Consider the following 19320-nt stretch of genomic DNA (forward strand, 5'->3'; position numbering starts at 1 on the left):
TGCTGGCACTAAAGGCCTGGGGACAGGCTCTGCCTTGGCATGTCCGGACTGACCCGCAGTGGTCCAGCTGGGCCCTGCGGTCAAGGCACAATGGGGGAGTTTGGGGCTGAAGGGATCACGGAGAAGGGGGTTATTTGGTGGTGAAATAAATAATGTTTATGAGGATATCTTTTCAAACAAGGGCACAAGGAGTCTGGCCAAGTGGGTGATGCACCTCCTGCACGGCGCACAGCAGCGAGCGACACGGGGGGCTCTCTGTCCAGGTCCCAGCGCGGTGCTTGGCACCATGGGGCCCCGATCGTAGCGGGGGCTGGGTTGTCTCCCTGCAGGCCATTGCTCTGGGTCTCTCCCCAGGAGTCAGAGCAGAGTCTGGGCACGTTTGCTATGGATGGGATGAGATGGGAGCAGTCCTTGTGCCAGCCCAGTGAGAAGGGACGTGTGTCTGACTATGTCTGGGGAAGGGGAAGCTGGTCCACACGCTCCTCAGGCTGCGGCAGGATTGTGGGGAAGGGAAGGGAAGACAGTGACAGCAGAGGAACCCGTCTCACGCTGGTCGGTGCGTCTGAGCGCGCTAGAAGTGACTTGGATACGCAGCTGCGCTGCAGGGATGCCCAGGGCTGGGATTATAGCGCTAGAGCACACAACCTCACAGCTGATGGCTGACTCTGAGCACCAGCCCAGATAAGGAGCTGCACAGGCTGACCTGGGTTACTGCCCACGAGTGATGTCTGAGGCAAATGCATGGACAATGCAGCAACAGGGCTGGGACCCCACATTAGCTCTTGGCCTAAGCAACAGGGATCTACAAAGCAACCTGAGATTTGGGACCTTTCCAGAAACGGTATCAGAATTGATTACAGCTCTGGGCCTGCTTGTGAACCAGAGAAAGGTCTGATTCCCGTTTTGGTTTTTGGTTTTTAATCTTGCCCTAGCCTTGTTCTGCTCAGGGGCTGACGCTGGGTGGTTCATTCTTCCGTTCGGGGAAGGAGGAGCCTCCGTGCCCCTGCTCACAGCGGGACGCTTTCCTTCCAGCAAATCCATTTGAACTCAGCAGTGCAAACTTCAGATGTAGTCTGATCCCCCTTTAACACCCCACAGCTGTTACCACCAGCAGGTCCTAACAGCGGGAACCTGGAGAGTACAGGAGATGGCAAGTCATTGTTAGTGAGCCACGTCTGGTCCCCATCATCCCCCTGGAGCCAATGGCACAAGCAGCTCCCGGGACAGACCTGGCCCCACATGCTTATCTCATGGGGCAGCTTTCCTCCTCCTCCTCTTCCTTTCCCATGCACCTCTTCTGCAAGTTCCTGCATCACTTACACATCACAGTTACTACCCCTGGGCGGCTCCTTCCCATGCCTCTGCCCATGTGCAGCCATTTCTGGGCAGATCCACACTGCTGCCCTGGGACACTCTCAGGCCTGCCCTCTAGCCCAGAGTTGCCTGACTTCTACATGAAAACTCCTGTCCTCTGTTAGGGTGACAATAATTTGGATCTTAGAGAGCGCTGGATTTGCAGCTGAATACAAGGCATGACCTGTGGCCTAGCAAAGCTGCTGACCACAAGGCAGGATGACAGCTAAGCCAGCCATTTGCTTATGCTAAGTAACTGTCTTCTCTGTGTCAACCATTTTTTCTGGGAAAAGCAGCAATTAAGGCTGTGTGCTGCAAACAAGTTAGAGTAAGGAACAAGATAACATACCGGGGCCCAAAAAGGGTGGGGATGGCACAACCTGAGACAGAAAAACAGACTGAAATGTGGAAAACAGCACATAATTGGTAGCAGAATCCAAGACGAACTTATGGAAAAAGGTGAATGGTGATTGGTGGAGAAGCCTCCAGAAGCTTCCAGGGTTTGGGCGAAGTCCGCCCATTGACCGAAGAAGAGAAGTCAAGGTCTTAGACATGCGCTTATTGCAAGAAGACATGTAAATGAATGAAATGCATAGGCAATTCCATGTTAAAGAAACAACCAGTAAACAGGCGGAGCTTGCGATGGGAGGAGGAATGGGGGGCACATAGGAGGGGCGAGGGTAGAATGAATGGTAATGCGCATAAACCAAAGGGTATGAATGTGGGGAAAACTACTGTTCAGGGCAGGACCCCATTTCCTGTGGTGTGAGGCTGTTGCCATTGTGAACGTGTGCTGGTGTTTGCTCCCTGCTCTGCTCCGGCTAACGAGCAACGGGATCCACGGTAATTGGACCGTCATCTCCCTAGTCGTTGGGGGCCGCATGGAGTCGGGGTCTAACATCCTCAACCCTGGGAAGCATCCAGCTTCCCCCAGGAATTGTCCTGACTTGCAGGGCCTCAAGTCAAGCTAAGTGCTGGCCTACCCCTCCCTGCAGCGTGCAGAAAACTCACCTGAGCTAAAAGTCACAAGCACGGGCCTTCTGTACCCTATTCCCTACGCTTCTGGCAGTGAAGTGCCCCTGGGTTGATGGGACCCACAGTCTACTCATGTGCTCCAGAGCTGGAGCTGCACCAGTGAGACGGCTCTGGGCTCATCCCTACAGCTGCACTCAGGTTCTTTGGGACAGGCTGCCATGGTGTAGACAAGCCTCCTGCTGCCCTGAAACAGCTGAGCACAGGGGGGAGACATCGGCAGTAGACAGGCTGATTCCTGAAAAAGGCATAAGTCCAGGCTTTTGAGCAAACAGCCTGCCTGCTACTCATTTCTCCCTTCAGTACCTGATGCACAGCTTTAGTAAGGTGAGGTAGATGAGGACAGACCAGCTCATGTGGCTTGGGCTTCTTCAGGGCAGACTCAAGAGCCACCCCTAAACAGCCACATAGACACACCCTGGAAAGCTGTTCATAAGCATTGGACTAACCACATTGGCCCTGTAGAAACAGGACTAGAAAAGCATGGGATTTTTTTTTTTTTTTTTAGCTTTCAGACTTAAATAAACACAAGTAGGCTAGAATAACAGAATTGAAAAATGACCGTGGAAGATCAGACAACCCAATCCAGAGCAGGATTTTAGGAAGTTGCAAAACAGTGGGCAACACTCACAGATTTTGGTCCAATGTGGAGCCATTCACCCAAATCCACTCTTCCGCGGGGGATACAACACGGACTCCAATCCAGACAGGATACTGCCCCTGCGTGACTTTGTGCACGAGCTCCTGTGGAGGGGGCAGAGCAAGGTGCCAGGGTGAGCACAGCCTGCGAGGAGTCCTGGGCTTCTTTGCTTCATAGGTAACTAGAAAGCTTGACCGAGATCCCTCCCAATGGGCACTGGAGCACTGACGTCCACACGTGACTTTTGGCGGATGATGGTCCAGCCATCCCTCCCATCCACAGAGCAGCACCAGTGTTGGCAAGAAGGGGCTATTAGAGTGACCAAGGCTCCGGGCCAGGTTGCACAGGGGCAGACGAACATGAGGAACAACGACAGACTCTTGTCACTGTCTGAAGAAGCATTTGAGTTCTGGACTTTCCTGGGCACTTGGGAAAACTCCACCCAGAAAGGCTGATGCCACTGCTTGCCCCTGTCTGGCTACTCTCCGTGCTTGGGCCCTAGAGGGGAAGGTGCCCTCAGGAGCGGGAGGCAGCAGGAGGACCAAGTGGAGGCACAGTGGTTATGGAGGGGCAGGGAAACAGCTGGCAGCTGGGCAGGGCTTGTACTTTTTCCTCTCTTTGGGGCAGGGCTGGTTGCAGCCTCCTTATGTTACTCCCTGTAGCCCGTGGGGCGGGATTCCTGCTGCAACGTATGTGCTGTGTAATGTGATGCATTGTTTGTACAGGAAATGTGATGTGAGTGTGTAACAGAAGGAGAACGACCCTGTGGAGTCCTGCTGGCTGTGACGGTGGAGTACAAGTCCCAGAGGCACCTGGAAGCAGGAAGAGGCAGGATGAGCAACCCTGCAGAGTCCTGCTGCCATGAGTCTGGACTGCTAATCTCAGAGACCTCGGGGGCAGCAGGGGAAGGAAGCAAACACACAGCCCAGGCTGCCTATATGCAAGAGAGCTTGGGTTGGCTGGAGAGCTGGGAATGAATGGAGAGGGAGAAAAGCCTCTGCACAGCAGAGGTGAACCAAAGACCAACTGCGTGTAATCCCTGTCCTAGAGATGTGTACAGAGTGACTCTGGAAGTTGGTTCAAAAGCTTTCCTGAGGGCCCCTAATAGGCTTTTGTAATCCTGCTTCCCTGTGAGCACTAGGCCTTGTAAGTCTAGCTTGCCAACCTCATGCCATCCAATTACCTTAGCTGCCAGTTCGAATTGTGGATGCCCGATATCCCACTCCTGTTGTTCCCCACTATAGGGTGCAGGTTTGAATATAAATCTTTGACCAAGAAATGGGGCTTGTGTGTTTTCCCTTCTCACGGGGGTGCTCCTTCCCCTGAAGCATCCATCTCTCCTGCCCAAAGCCCACGCAATGACAAAAATATGCACTCACTACAACAGTTTGCCTGCACTTGATGACCTGTGACTGCCAATTCCACCACTGCCACCAGTTGTAGCAAACCCCTGCCGCATCAGGCACAATCTCCAAAGTCAACAAGGGGTTTACTCACTTTTATATAGAGCATCCTAGGGATTAGGGTCACTGGCCGACAGGCCACAGGCAAGGGACAAAAACAAGTAAATGGACATTCAAAGTATAATAAAATGCACTTAAAGGGCCACTAAACATGTAGTGCTCAGCACCCCTGGAGTATACATTCAGCACATGCAGTCCCCTCCCCACCTCCAGAGGTTGCCCCAAGAACCAGCCTCTAGTCTACTCATTCTCAGCTCACTCTCTCCATCCAGCCCAGGCTCTCTGACATGTTGCCAGCATGGGCTGTGGGTTCGCTTCCTCCTCCTGCTTCCCCCACTAGGTCTCTGGGATTTGCAGTCCAGCATTACAGCAGCAGGACTTTGCAGGATTGCTCATTACTTGCTTTTCCTGCTTCCCAATGCCCGTGGGATTTGTAGTCAGCCAGCAGGACTCCACAGGGTTGTCCCCCTTCTGTTAGATACTCTGATCACATTTCCAAAGCACACAACGCATCACATTATACACCCATACATTATACCGCCTCCCTTGTAGATCTGTGACACTGCAACATGTTCGGTCAGTCTATAAGGTGCACATCTATCCTGGCCTCTTGGTGCAACCAGTGGCCAGTCCCTGCCCTCGAAATTCAGCCCTTCCCCTCTTTCTCTCTGCTCCTCCTCCTCCGCTGTATTTTACCATCTCATCCAGGTGTGGAGCCACCAGCATTTCTGAGTCCTTTGCTGCACAGTCCTTACGGCTCTCATGCCAGGGCTGGGTCTCTTGAGAAAACCAGTAGCACTTCCCACTGTGCTGCAGCCAGTCCACGGGGCAGAGTCTGCAGCTGGTGCCCCCTGAGGGAAAAGTGAGCAGAAAGCCCCATTAACGACATTGAACACTGGCAAACTCCTTCCATATAACAGCTCATGGGGCACAAGGTTTGCAACAGACCATGAGGGATTTGGGAACACAAAACCTCGCCCAGTGTCAACTGTTTCACGAGGAAGGACTTTGATCTAGAAAAGCAGATCGGCTATTTCAACTGGGAATGGGCAGGAGCCGCACCGAAGGACATTAGAAATAAAGTAACAACAATCAATTTTTCAACTATTACATCAGATAATATGCTGATGGGAATAGTGAACATGCACACCATTGTTATGACCCTGCTTTCAATGACTGTACAAATACTATACTGATGATCTAAAAATGGAAAAAAAAATCTAAATTTTCAGTGCAAAATCTCAATATTTCAACACGGAATTTTACCATTTCCCCTTTGGACAAATTCCAGAACGAATATCTTTTACAAAACGGTATGTGATGAGACATTCAAATAACCTTTTTATTCTAAATAAAACAGTGGAGACATTCCCCCTGAGAAGGAAACGTCCTGGGCTCCCGTCAGCAATGGGAACCAGCTCCTAAGCAGTGGTGAGTTATTCCCACCACTCCCAGTATCTCTGCACTCACGATATCGGTGGCATTACCCAAAGATCCTTGTCTGCCAGCAGGACTGTGCACAGACGGCACCTGCCCTTGCACGGGGAAGACTGGTACCGCCTATTATCCTCCCACCAGCTGCTGTTTGGAACGGGGAGACAAGGAGGAAAAGCACTCTCCTCTTTCACACAGGCCCTGCCTTCCTTGGTGGCACACAAGAACACAAGTACCTGATGAGCGGAGCTGGCTGGGGCCGCACAGGCTCCTCTGCAGGCGAGACACCAAATCCTCGAGGCCAGGACTGCACCCACGTCCACCGAGTGCCCCAGTGACGCTGCCACTCCCGGGGACTGTTGAGGGGGTGGCATCACCCGCTGCCTCCTGAGAGGGACCCTGCAAAACTTCAGAAGAGCAGGCTGGGGAGCGAGGATCATTTCTACTGCTATGGCAAGAGGAGCCAATGTCACACACATTTGCATTGTGGCGATGGCCATCACGGTCCAGGAGCAGGAGGCGTTTGTACACCAGCCGAGAGGCTGTTCTGATGCCCTGGAGCGCCAGTGCACTGGAGCGCGGTAATTACCTTGCTCCAGCAGTCACATCTCAGCATCCCTTCGCTTCAGCATGGCCACGGGGTGCTTTACCGAAGCCTTGTTCAAGAAGCTTTAGATAAAGCACATCCGCTTCCATTCTGAAGCATGGGGAGGGTGATACACGACATGTTCCAGGGGCTTTAGTTAGAGCGACTCCAGGGGTGCTCTAATTAAAGCATCCCACCCTTCCCCCCCGGGCCCTCGGAGCATGTGTAAAAGTGCGCGATGTGAAAGGCAAGGATGCCCTGGGTGATTAGCAGAGATAGCGGGCAGGCTGTAACAAGCCAGGAAGCCATTGTCTGTGACTTTATAGATTTGATAGATTTCACAGACATTCGGGCTGGAAGGGACCTCGGGGGATCATCGAGTCCAGCCCCCTGTCCCAGGGGCAGGAAATCAGCTGGGGTCACAGGATCCCAGCAAGATAAGCATCCAGCTGATTCTTAAAAGTGTCTAAAATAGGTGCGTGTACCACCTCTGGGGGAGTCCGTTCCAGGCCTGGGGGGCTTGGACAGTAAAGAAGTTTTTCCTTATGTCCAGCCTGAAATGGTCTTGCAGGAGTTTGTGACAACTGGACCTTGTCATGCCTTGGGTTGCCCTGCTGAGCAGGTGTTGCCCCAGATCCGGATGCACACCCCTGATGTATTCATAGGTTGCCACCAGCCTGCACTTCTCCAGGCTGAAAAGTCCCATGGCTCTCAGCCTCTCTTTGTAAGGCTTCTTCTCTTACCCCAGGAATGGGCAATTATTTTGGGCGGAGGGCCACTTACTGAGTTTTGGCAAGCCATCGAGGGCCGTATGACAGGCAGCCCAGGGCAGATTAATATTAATTTTCTCAAATTTTTAGGGGCCTCGCGGGCCTGATAGAATGGCCTGGTGGGCCACATCCAGCCCCAGGGCTGCATATTCCCCACCCCTGTCTTACCCTCTGATCATGCGCGTGGCTCTCCTCTGCACTCTCTCAAGCTTCTCCACGTCCTTCCTGAATTGCAGAGGCCAGAATTGGATGCAGTGCTCCAGCTGCGGCCCCACCAAGGCTGAGTACAGCAGGAGGGTGACCTCCTGGGTCTTGCTAAAGATACATCAGTAGATGCAAGCCAGAGTTTTGTTTGCTTTGCTGGCTGTGGTATTGCATTGGTGGCTTGTGTTCATCTTGTGGTCAATCATGACCCCCAAGTCCCTTTCGGTCACGGCGCTAACAAGCGTAGCACTGCCGGGCCTATAAGTGTGATGCAGGTTTTTATTCCTGAGATGGAGCACCTTGCATTTCTCCGTATTGAATGCCATCAGGTTTTTATGCACCCACCTTGCAAGCCTGTTGAGGTCGGCCTGGATCACCAGCCTATCCTCAAGTGTGGACACGCTTCCCCAAAGTTTGGTGTTGTCAGCGAACTTGGCCAGTCCACTTCTGACACCAGTGTCCAGATCGTTTATGGCTCATTACTACGTACCTGGCACCTCTGTCCATCGCTCTTCAGTCCACAGGTAGCAATGACCTTTTCCTCTGGAACGGTCTTGCTCTTCTACGAAGTTTCCTTTCTACTGCACAAGCTTGTGTTTAAGCTACTCCTGATAAGGTCTCTTGGCTCCTGCTTTAAAGCTCTCCTCCGCTCCTTCAAGCAGGTCGTCTTTATTTGCATATGGACTTACAGACAGGACATTGTTTCATCTGGTGTTTGGTATTAGGTTCAAGCTGCATCTTCTTCTTTTCCAGACCAGAGGAAGGGCACTTTGTGCCCAAAAGCTTGTCTAACCTCTTGTCCCTTGACATTCTTGCAGAACAACTGCCTGCAGGGTGGCTTAATGACCCCTCAGTCCTCTTTGGATGGGAAACCTGCGCCCAAGGTTTCCCCAGGAGGAAGCCAAGGGTTCTGCATCAGGAACAAGGGACCACACGTTGGGCCAGGAGATGTTAACCAATGAGCTATTGGTATCCAAAGCAATACAAGGTGGGTACATTTCTGGGTCAGGCATTTCCCCTTCAGAGCAGGTACTAACCCACAAAGGGCAGCACATCCCTGTGAACATTGCTCATTGGGGGTTCGAGCTGCAGGGCAGAGGGGAGGGTAAGGCTGCAACAAATGGACTCTGGAGTGGACAGAGATGTTGGGAGGAACTGGGAAGAGACACAGGGAGGAAGAAATTAAGACCATCCTTCATTATGGATGCTCAGATCCATTCCACCTTTTCCTTTGTACCTTGGTGGGCAAGCAGAGAGACGGGGCTTCTTGGGTACAGAGCTCACCGAAAGGGCAGACTGGGGATTTTGGAGAAGTGTGCTGGCTGCTCTTGGCTTCTGCCGAGTCCAGGGGCATGAGACTCTGAGGAAAGGGGTTGTAAACATGAGAACAAGGAGAAGCCACCTGGCTGGCATCATTGATTTTTCCTCCCAGCTGGAAACAACCTTGCTAACAACTCAGGCCAGAGGGGAAGCAGTGTTTGGCAAGATGAAGTTCCCTTCCTTTGGGTCACCTGAATGTCCCAACTCCAGCTTCATCTGAATGTTGGCCGTGTTACACCACACCTTGGCAGGGCTGAGGTGCATTTGCTGTGCACGGAGCAGAATCAAGGTGGGGCTGTGCAGGGACAGAGCCGGATCCACTCCAGTGCAAACAGGTAGATCACCTTGACTGACTCACCTTTCACACTCAGCACTGTCACCACCAGTGCCAGGAGAAGGTTGCCAGCCAAAGCCACTGTCAGAAGGAGCCTACATCGGCTGGGAGGTGGATGGACATCTGCAAGATGAAGCATTTTGTGAGGCACTTCCTCCAGCTAAAATGCTTATTTCTTCAGTGGGTGTTTGGGCCAGGACACACACCAGCATAACCCACCTCTATACCATTGTAAGCAAGGAGCAGACTTATGATGTAGCCCTACACTGGGGTAACTTCTTAAAACTCAGTGCAGAGTTACCTGGAAAAACTCAGCACTAAAGCTACATTGGTGTAAGTGCAGCCAATCCAGGTGTCTTGTACCTGCCCCGCTCCAGGTAGCTGTCTCCTCAATGCATATAGGCTACTACCAGCTCTCCCTCCATATAGCGGCGATAATCTCTAACAGCGCAACCACAGGAGTTAACCTGGAAACTGGTGCAGCTTACACTGGCGCACAGTTGGATAAAAGTGGCACCTGTCTTAAGTGACCTGCCTGCCCAGAGGAGTTTTCCATCTATTGACTCCTCTGTGAAATCCTATGAAATATGAACTTTCATTTCTACCCAGGAGAACTTGTGCAATCTTTTCTCCGATGCCTGATGAAGGGAGTTTGTGCTCAAAAGCTTGCAATTAAAGAAATTTTTTTTGCAAAAAATTTTGTCAGTTTAATAAAAGATATCATCTCTTCTACAAGTCCTGATTGCCTGCACCTGTCTTAAGGCATCTGTGTGCCCAGACCCATGATCTCATGAAATCCATTCATCACAGGCTAGTGGGATACTGGGACTAGTTGAAAAGATGTCAGACCTGAGTAGGTCATTCCTAGGAATTCATTTGATCACCTAGCCAAAGCATGGCAGTCTGATCTGAAAGCACTTCCCTCCTCTGCATTAACCCATTAAACTCTTCAGCCACTGAAAAGGAAGGTCAGCTTTCAACACTGGTTCAAATCACGTTTTTCCCTTTCTCACTTGGGTCAACTAACCCGGGAGAAAATCAGCCAGCACTGGGGGTAAATGCGGGCTATGCAGATATGCAGGGTCAGAGTTTCCAAACTAGTGAGGTGTCCAAGAGGTGGATAGATGACACACTTACACTGGTGTAATTGTGGACCAATGCTAATTACACCAGGATATGGAAGGGAGAGAAGCAGCCAACTCAGGGTAGCTCATAAAGTTGGTGGTTATTTCTGTGCCTTGCCACAGTGGTGGGGGAGCAGGAAATAGCCTGTTTGCCTTGAGCAGAATGGTACCCTGGGGTAAGCTTTGAACAGATGAGTCTTATACCGGTGTCACTAACACCATGCAGTTTAATCCCTGATTTTTCCTGGGATAATGCTATACAAGATGTAAGTAAATGACTTCTGTGTCCATCACCTATCCACTCCTCTTTCACCAAGGTGAGGGCTGATTACATTGGTGTAAAAGGGTTCTTTGTCCAGTCTCCATAAGTCACTGATTTCACTTGGAGGCTTGCACTTAAACAGAAGATCTGGATCATTATCCACTGCAGTTAGTGGGCCAGGTTTCATCTGCATGTATAGACTGCCAGAACGAACAGGTATCCTAGAAATTCTCTAAGGGCAGGGGGCACAGGTCCCAGTCTGGTCTCCAAGAGGGCAGGCAGAGCTGTGCCGGCTCTAGGGGTAGCCATCTCCCAGCCACGTGGAAACTGGGATAGGATGGACCTGGCATAACTGAGGGACCCATTGTGAGCCAGACAAAAATCCCTCAGTGGGCCGGACCTGGCCCATGGCCTGTATTGTGCCCACCTGTGGCCTAAGCCATTATGTAAAAGGACTCGTGCTGACCAAAAAAGGGCTCTTGGATAAGGAGCTAGGAACATGACCCTCTCCCTTCATGGCACATCGACATCCTGCACTCCAAGGCTCCTAGGGTATTTAATGTTCAACTATTTCCCTCTAAGAAGTGACCGCTGCGGCCCTTCTCATTCCTAAGGTCCTCCTCGTTTCTACCATTTGACAGGCAAAGGCTGGGATGACCCCCAGCTGAGGGGAGCCAGCCCTCACTTTTGGGTCCAGACCTCACCTGGTGTGAATCAGCCCTGGCTCCATTGGGCTGAGGGCAAGCAGACTGTGGGAAGTCTCTGGACCAGATCTCCTGCCTGATACCAAACATCCCTTGCTCCATTCCCTGAATAGGCCAGGCCTCCAGCTGGTGTCAATCAGTGTCCGCTTCTTTAGGGTGGGGGTGAGGCGCCCATGGGCCATCATTGCCAAGGAGTCAAAGTCACCCCTCTGTCTTCTTTTACTCAGACTAAACAAATGGTGGATGCGTCTACATGAGACACTTTACTGCACATTAGACTAACCTAATGCATATTAAAACATCACCGTCTACACATGCACATCAATTACTGCCCATTAAATTAGTCTAACGCGCTGTTTACTAGTACTAATACATACAGGTACCAGAAAAAAAAGTGCATTAACTAATGAGCTGAAGAGCACATGTAGACCCGGACTGGAAGCAATTTGCTCCTGGTCAGCCTCGCACCCCCTGGGACCCTGCCCACTCTGCAGACAGATCAGCTGGACCAGCCTCCCTCTCCCAGCACAGCATGAACAAAAGGCACCAAGGCAGACTGTACGGGGTGGGCAGCTTCAGGTTCAGGGGCAGAGCATGTCACCACTTGCCAGCACGTCTCACCCAGGAGTTAATGAGATCCTTTCCCTATCATGTCAAACTCACTGGCCGTGCCCTGAAGTGGCAGCCCCCTTCCCCCAGTTAACAATATAAGAAGCGGGCATTCATAGCACAGGACCTCACCCTGACTCACTCACCATGGGACGCAGGGGCCTGATGAGCAGTGGGCGACTCTGCAGGGACGTGGATATCGGCATAGATGATGTCCCCAGTCATAGCCACCCCACACCAAGGGGGAGTGCCTGCAAGCTCTGAATCCCTAAAAGCATTAGGGAGGCAACTGCTGGGTGAGGCAGGAGGGGCTGCACCCATGGTCATGACGCAGCATCTGTCAGGACTGGGCCAGCTCTCTCCCACTTCTGGTCTGTGGTTTCCTTTGCTGTTCAACGGGTCTTGTAGCCCCACTGGCAGGAAATCGAAACTGCAAAGAAGGGGCAAACAGAGCTCAGCTGACCCTGGCAGAGCCCTACCCCCTTGCTGGCATCCCTGAGCATAAAGGATGGGGCCACGATGGAGCCAGTTCAGCCGGACCAAGAGCAGAGGGGAGCTTGTGGCTTCTGCCCACTCCCAAGGGGCTCTTTAGCCTCCTCACTCCAGTTGACTCTCTAGCACCAAACCAGGCAGCTGCTCAGATGCTGAAAACTTCCTGCCATCAGAGCCTTGCCTTCACCCAATGCAAAGATTCAGCCCCATGTCTACAGGCTGGGAAAGGAAGTATTGTCACTTCAAAGTGTTTTCGCAAGTGCCTGGCTCTTACCCGAAATGAGATAAGCTGCAGACCCCACTTCCGGCCTTTGCTGCAAGCAGGGGAACAGCACAGCAGACGAAGGTCACACACAGGCAAAGGGAGAGGAAGGAAGAGGGTAAAGATGCTGCTCAGTGTTCCCCTGGGGTGGGTGTTTCCAGAGTGCCACAGGCTGCTTGGAAGAGGGCTTGAAAAAGGTGAGGCCAGAGATCACAGAGGGTCTTCGAGGCCGCTGGGGTTGCCAATACATGGAGCTGCTTCTCAGCCACAACTTTTCGCACGTCAGGTTTAATTCAAAGAATCCTTAGATCACAGGACAGAAGAGCTAGAAGGGCCCTCGGGATATCACAACTCGTGCCATCCCTGCTAAAGACAGGAACAATTATCCCAGCTAAACCAGTCCAGCCAAGTGTGTGTCGAACCTGCGCTTAAGCCCCTGCAAAGACAGCAGGGGAAATACTGTAACTACTGAGGTGGTTTTCCTACTGGCTGGGTAAAACCATGAACGTGGTACCCTGACCGAGGTAATGCATAGTTCGCCTCCCACTTCCAGTGCCAGTGGGAAGATCTCAGCTATACCCCGACTTTATAGAAATGGGAGACAACTCCTTAGCTACATCTGCAGTTAATGCACTGTTTTGCTAGTACCTGTGTGTATTGGTACTAGCAATCAGTGCATTAAACTAATTTGATGTGCAGTAATTGATGTGCCCGTGTAGACAGTGACATTTTAATGTGCATTAGATTAGTCTAATGTGCAGTAAAGTGTCTTATATAGATGCACCCACTGCTTGTTCAGTCTAAGTAAAAGAAGACAGAGAGGTGACTTGATAGCCACCTACAAGTATGTTGGGGTGAACATCAGGACCTAGGGGAGAAACTTCAGAAAGGCACCCCTTGGGAGGACGAGGTCCAATGGGCACAAGCTAGTCAAGGAAAAGTTGAGGCTAGACAGAAGGAAAAACTTCTGTTCTGACTGGGCTCAATATGCTCCAGAGGAGCTGGCTGGGGCACGAGGGTGCTAGTGTGGAGCTCGCCGGCAGGCTGCTGTGCATGAAAAAACTGCAGCAAGGTCCTACTTGGATTTCCAGGTAGGACCCTGCTGCAGAGTTTATTAGCTTTGTGTGCCTTTAGAGGGGTGCACGTGTAGATGCCAAGATGTTTCCTGTGGAGCTAATGAGTGTACTGCGCAGTAAACGTCTCATGTAGATGCGCCTAAGCACTGTGTTCGTCTCAGGCCTTCTAGTCTCCTTCCTGATGTTAGGGCGCCATAGGGTGATAATTTCATTCTTCCTTTTTTGTCCATTGAAAACCGTCATCCTTTGCATGGATCTGCAACCAACCCAAATGTCTTCTATCCCTGCTTTGAAGAAAGGTATCCAATGCCTTGGTCCTCTGCAGTGGGAGTCATGGGCCAAAGGAGGGGATGCTCCTACTCCAGGGTGAAGAATGGAGTCCCCAGCCTCCAAAAAGTGCCACAGCCCAAGAGAAAACAGGATATATGCTCTCGTGTTCATTAGCGTGCTGTGGATTGGACAGTAATAAAAGGAGACTGTTGATAGTCTCTGGGTTTGGGTCAAAGGGGAGAGCCACAAGGGTGGCGTTGTGGTGAGGGTCTCCTATAGACCGCCAGGCTAGGAGGATGAGGTGGATGAGGCTTTCTTCAAGCAGGCAGCAGAAGTTTACATACTCTGATGGGGGACTTCAAGCCCCTTGACGTCTGCTGGGAGGGCAAAGCGGCAGTGCGCAGGCAATGCAGGCAGCTTTTGGAGAGCATTGGGGACAACATCCTGGTGCTAATGCTGGCGCAGCCAACTAGGGGCTGTGCCCTCCGGGACCTGCTGCTCACAAACAGGCAAGCATTCAAGGGGAATGGAGAAATGAATGGCAACTAGGGTAGCAACGACCACAAGGTGGTTGAGTTCAGTCAACTGAGGAAAAGAGGAAGAGGAGGAGCGGAGTAAGGACCGTGGCCTTCAGAAAAGCAGACTTTGACTCATTCAGGGAATTAATGAGCAGGATCCCCTGGGATGCCAGGCTAAGGGAGAAAGGAGTGCAGGAGAGCTGGTTGTATTTTAAAGAAACGTAACTCTGGGTGCAGGAACACACCATCCCGATGTGCAGGAAGACTATTAAGTGTGGCACAAGACCGGCGTGGCTTAGCAGGGAACCCTTCAGTGAGCTAAAACACACAAAAGAAGCTTATAAGAAGTGGAAAGTTGGACAAAGAACCAGGGAGGAGTATAAAAAGTATTGCTTGGTCATGCAGGGATGAAGTCAGGAAGGCCAAAGTGCAACTGGAGTTGCGGTTAGCAAGGGAGGCGAAGGGCAACAAGAAGGGATTTTACAAGTCTGTCAGCAAGAAGAGGAAGACCAGGGGAAGTGTGGGTCTTCTACTTAATCGGGGAGGCAACCTAGTGACAGGTGATGCAGAAAAGGCTGAAGCGCTCAATGCCTTTTTCACCTCAGTCTGCGCTGGCAAGGTCGGCCCCCAGACAGACCGCACCTGGCAGCAGAGCGTGGGGCGGAGGGGAGCAGCCAATGGAGGCAAAAAGCTGCATGTCTACAAGTCCATGGGGCTGGACGTGATGCACCCAAGGGTGCTGATGACATTGGCGTGGCAGAGGCCCTGGCCTGGGACGTCTCTCAGGAGAGGGCTGTTGGGAGAGGGGTGGGGGTCACCAGGGCCACATCGCAGCTGGGCGGGAGCCCGTCGCCTGAACCCACGCTCTTCCGTGGCGTGAGAGCAAACTGCCTGGCCTGCAGGGAGACGTGGGGGAGCTGCGCCAGAGCTGCCTGGGCGGCTGGCAGCAGAGGCCATCCATGGCTTGGCCTGGGTAGGGTTTGGGGAAGGCAGGCTGCCTGCGGCAAGCGGCAAGCGGCCCACCCGTGCCTGCTGTGGCTGCAGGGAGGAAAGCCTCAGCCCGCAGCTCTCTGTGAAAGAGCCCACCCATGGTAATTTGAGGGCCCAGGGTTGGAGTACCTGTTCAGGTGGTAACTGCGACATGGTAGCCAAGAGCCTGTGCATGATGAAGAAAGCAAGGCTGTCTCAATCCCTGACCCCTGGATGGGGTGGGACCTGCTTTTTCACTCCTGGCTGGCCTCTGCCATTGAGGGCCATTGTGAGCAGCCCATTTGCACATGGGGGCCTCCTTGACATCAAATATTTGGCCACCTGTCAGCCAGGTGAGGCATGGGCATTGGAAGTGGAAGAAGGGGTTCCTGCCATGCATAAGTGTATATATGGGTGCATATATGTGCATATGGGTGTGTGCATATGGCAGGGGGCTGCTTGCGTACTAGGTCCCAGGAACTGGCTGGGGATGGGGAGATGGCCAGAGAGGAAGCACGGGGTATGTGCAGCAGAGCTCATCCGGGCAGTGCAGGTCCTGGTGGAGTCTGCATTGCCCCCCTTCCCGGCCCACCCAGGGCAACCAACACTGCCTCCCCCCTGCACCTGCCAGCCCCGGCCCCAACCAGCATGCTGCTTGGCTCCCCCTGCCTCCAGTGGCTCCTTCTCCTCTGGCCCCAGTTGCTCTGCTTCAGGCAATGAAGGCAGGACCAGCCAGAGTACGGAGCTGAAGCTGGAGACAAGGTAAGTCTAGGGTTACCTGGGATGAGAAGCCAAAAGCCAGAGCCAAGGGTCAAACCAGAGTCATGTGCAAGGAACTAGAATAAGGGGTTTCTGAGGTCTTTCCGGAGTCAAAGGCAGGAGTCAAAACCAGAAGATGGACAGGGAAACTTGTGGAGCAAGAACTTGTGCCTTTGCCCAGAAGGAGACCACGGCCCGGACTTGGCTGTTTAGGGCTGAGGGCAGTGGGACCTGCTGCCTGGGGCTTCATGGGACTGGCTGGCCGGCCTGATTGCCTCACTCAGCCCGGGGGGCCCGGAGCGCTGCTCTGGGCTTGCTGCGGGTCGGTGGCTTGTCCTCATCTCTTGACTGGGACCGGCTGGTCCCTTGTTCTGTCCTGCTCTCGTGACACGCACCCACTCCGCTGGACACGACGAGTCAGACGGATGCCTGATACGAGCAGCTCCCAAAACGGACCCTACACGCCCAGCTCACAGGTGGTCACTGCTCTAGAGTAGAGCAAAAGGGGAGATTCAGGGACACCTTGAAGTCCTTTCTGCTTTTGCTTTCCGGGTGTGGGAGTTGTCTGTAAAATCAGCACCGCGGCACGTGTTGGGGGGAGAAAGGACAGGAGCCTCACCCCCTGCACAAGACACCCTGAACCCCTCCCAAACTTACCATTTGGGGTCACGCTGGAGGAACTGGCTTCCCCAGCACGCTGAAGAGCAGGAATCAGCCTTCACCCCATTCTCCACAGGCTGCGGGTGCTGGGGCTTTTAACCCACTCTTTAGACTCTGCTGCCCCTGCCCTCCCTCTCTACCTCGCCCCAGCTCTTTTCTGCAAGGATAAGGACTTTTGGGGATGGGGGATTATCTTCCTTTCTTCACCCTGGAATCAACCCTGCCCATTTCCTCCGCCCGTGAAACTACAGCAGCATCAGAGAGAAAGGAGAGAGTACCAATCTCCTCGTCGGATGAGGAGGGAGGATGCCCTCTTTCCTCATTGACTCCCAGTGCAGAAGAGAGAAGAATTGAACCTGCTGCTTCCAGCTGTGGATCGGGGACAAGAGGCCTGGGTGCGAGCCCGTGCACCAACTACCAAGCCCAGCTGAGGAAGAAAATGGCCACGTTAACATTTAGATGGGATCTTACCCCTAGCGTATTCAGGGATTTGACACGACACCACATCCGATTAACAGCAGAAAGACTTTATTAACTATGCCCACAAGCAAGCTTTGAACCCAATTACAGAAAGACGCCTCAATATTCAAATAAATGAGCTGTTATCAAAGTCCAGGACATTTGAGCTGTTAATTGCGCATCTCACCAATACAGGCAGGAACCGGTCTCAGTCTTTACAGCCTTCGCCAGGCGTGGATCTGTCACCGAGGACGAGCATTGGGGCCTAGGGTTGCGATGCCGCAGTGAGCGATTTCACCCTCTCTCGGGGCGCACTCCGTTCGTTTCTTATACTCCCAGCTGTGCGCCTCCAAGGCATGCTTTCCTGGTAGCTTGACGGTTAAAGTCCAAACAAAGCAGATGGGGAAGGGTCATCATCTTCTGATCACGTCACATTTGTTAGCCACTTGGATCCTGTTTGGTTTGTCCGGTTGAGAAACTTACCTTTGCAAGCTCTTGATTGGCCCGGAGGTTAGAAGTTAATTAACTGAGAAGGGGCCTGACTGACCGAATAGGACACCTTGGGACGTTGGTTACAAGGCACGGTTTGGGGTGTCAGATCTGGACTCAGCCCTGACAAATACTTGAGAACAGCGCCAAGAAGAGTCTGACACACCAATGGTTGCTTCTCCCTGGATGCTCCTCCTTTGCCCACAGTGCTCCCTGTACCCTGGACCACGTCCCCAGGATATGCCCAGCTTTCTTTACCTTAGTCTAAGCTTTTCCTCCTCGCCCTGCTCCTTTCTGCCATACTGCCTCATCAGCACGAGGACCTCTTCCACAGAGACACTCTGGGAAGTCTGTAGACATGCCTACGTGGACAGACAACTTCTACTACGCTCCTCAGTGCTCTTGGGAAGAACCAGGTGTGGTGGTCCCATGGTGTAATGGGCCGCGGGCTCTGGACCCTGAATCAAGTGATCCAAGTTCAAATGGGGGAGCAATTTTTCATAGCTGGACTCTCATAAGGGCGTTGTAAATACACAGAGTATCCCTTTTTTCAGAGGACTTCAATATGTTTTTGAGTCGTTTAAGGATGTATTCGGTATCTGTGTCAGTCTGAGACAAAAAGAAATGCGAAAATGTAGTGGTTCAGAAATGGTACCGTTTACTAGACCAACTAGGAAATTGCAAAAAAAAAATAAAAAATCTCTTTTTCTGCAAGCACTCAGGCTCAAGGAAAATTAAAGATGATAAAAAGTGCCTGTAGGTAGAAAATAAACTTTTTTTTTTGCACAGAGGGACCTCGAGCTGGAAAAGCTGTCCCTCTGGGCCCATGAGTGCGTCTTGTGGGCTCTTGTCAGATTAATGTGCACATTCCTGCTGTTTCTCCGGCAAAGCTGCCATTATTCCCCTCCTGCCTACCCAGGACCCTGCCCTATCGTCCTCTTGCTAGGCAGCTAGCCACACAGCGGCCGCGTCTACATGAGACGCTGACTGCGCCGTCCTTACCGTGCAGTCACATAGCACTTGCATGAGTTTCCCTCGCTTTATGCTGTGCGTGCATTCCTGGCAAACGGCGCATAACTCAACTTTGCATAAAGGGAACCCATTTTACAATGCAACAAATAGAGATACGTTCCGAGACCTCGACTGTGCTGCCTCCAGACCCACTTCTCCCACTTTAGCAAGACAGTTTTGGTCCTCGCCAACAGCAGACAGTGCACGCGAGCACAGGGTGGTGGTGAACGTTACCATAATGAGGCTGGCGACTACAGCGGGGAGCACAGACCCGCACGGGAGACTGTATTTTGGTGCGCGTTACTCCCACAACGCACCGCACAAAGCAGCTGGCTGCGGGCGGCCACCACACCGATCGCACGAGAGTGAATTTACCTCGCCTATAACGAATTTTTGGTATAAAAAGAGTCATGGCGCAAGAGTAAATCTGCATATACGGAACCTGCATAAAGCAAAGGCAACCTGTGCAAACAAGTGCTACGTGCCGTGCAGCGACCAGAGTTACTGCGCTGTAGTGTGG

At 52.3% G+C, this 19320-nt stretch overlaps 1 protein-coding gene across 1 annotated transcript; it reads right to left on the minus strand.

Moving 5' to 3' along the window:
* Positions 1 to 937: 937 nt before the first annotated feature.
* LOC149860633 (killer cell lectin-like receptor subfamily B member 1B allele A) lies at positions 938 to 12251 on the minus strand. The gene is made up of 6 exons (XM_090055221.1): positions 11982 to 12251; positions 9161 to 9259; positions 6159 to 6329; positions 5185 to 5339; positions 3017 to 3129; positions 938 to 1131 (listed from the first exon to the last, which is right to left on the minus strand). The coding sequence occupies exons 1-6, from the start codon at positions 12160 to 12162 to the stop codon at positions 1008 to 1010; spliced, it is 843 nt and encodes a 280-aa protein (XP_089911347.1). The 5' UTR covers positions 12163 to 12251; the 3' UTR covers positions 938 to 1007.
* Positions 12252 to 19320: the final 7069 nt, after the last annotated feature.

The sequence above is a fragment of the Crocodylus siamensis genome, chromosome 6 (assembly GCF_052110815.1).
Source record: "Crocodylus siamensis isolate JL-2025a chromosome 6, ASM5211081v1, whole genome shotgun sequence".
Classification (NCBI taxonomy): Eukaryota; Metazoa; Chordata; order Crocodylia; family Crocodylidae; genus Crocodylus; species Crocodylus siamensis.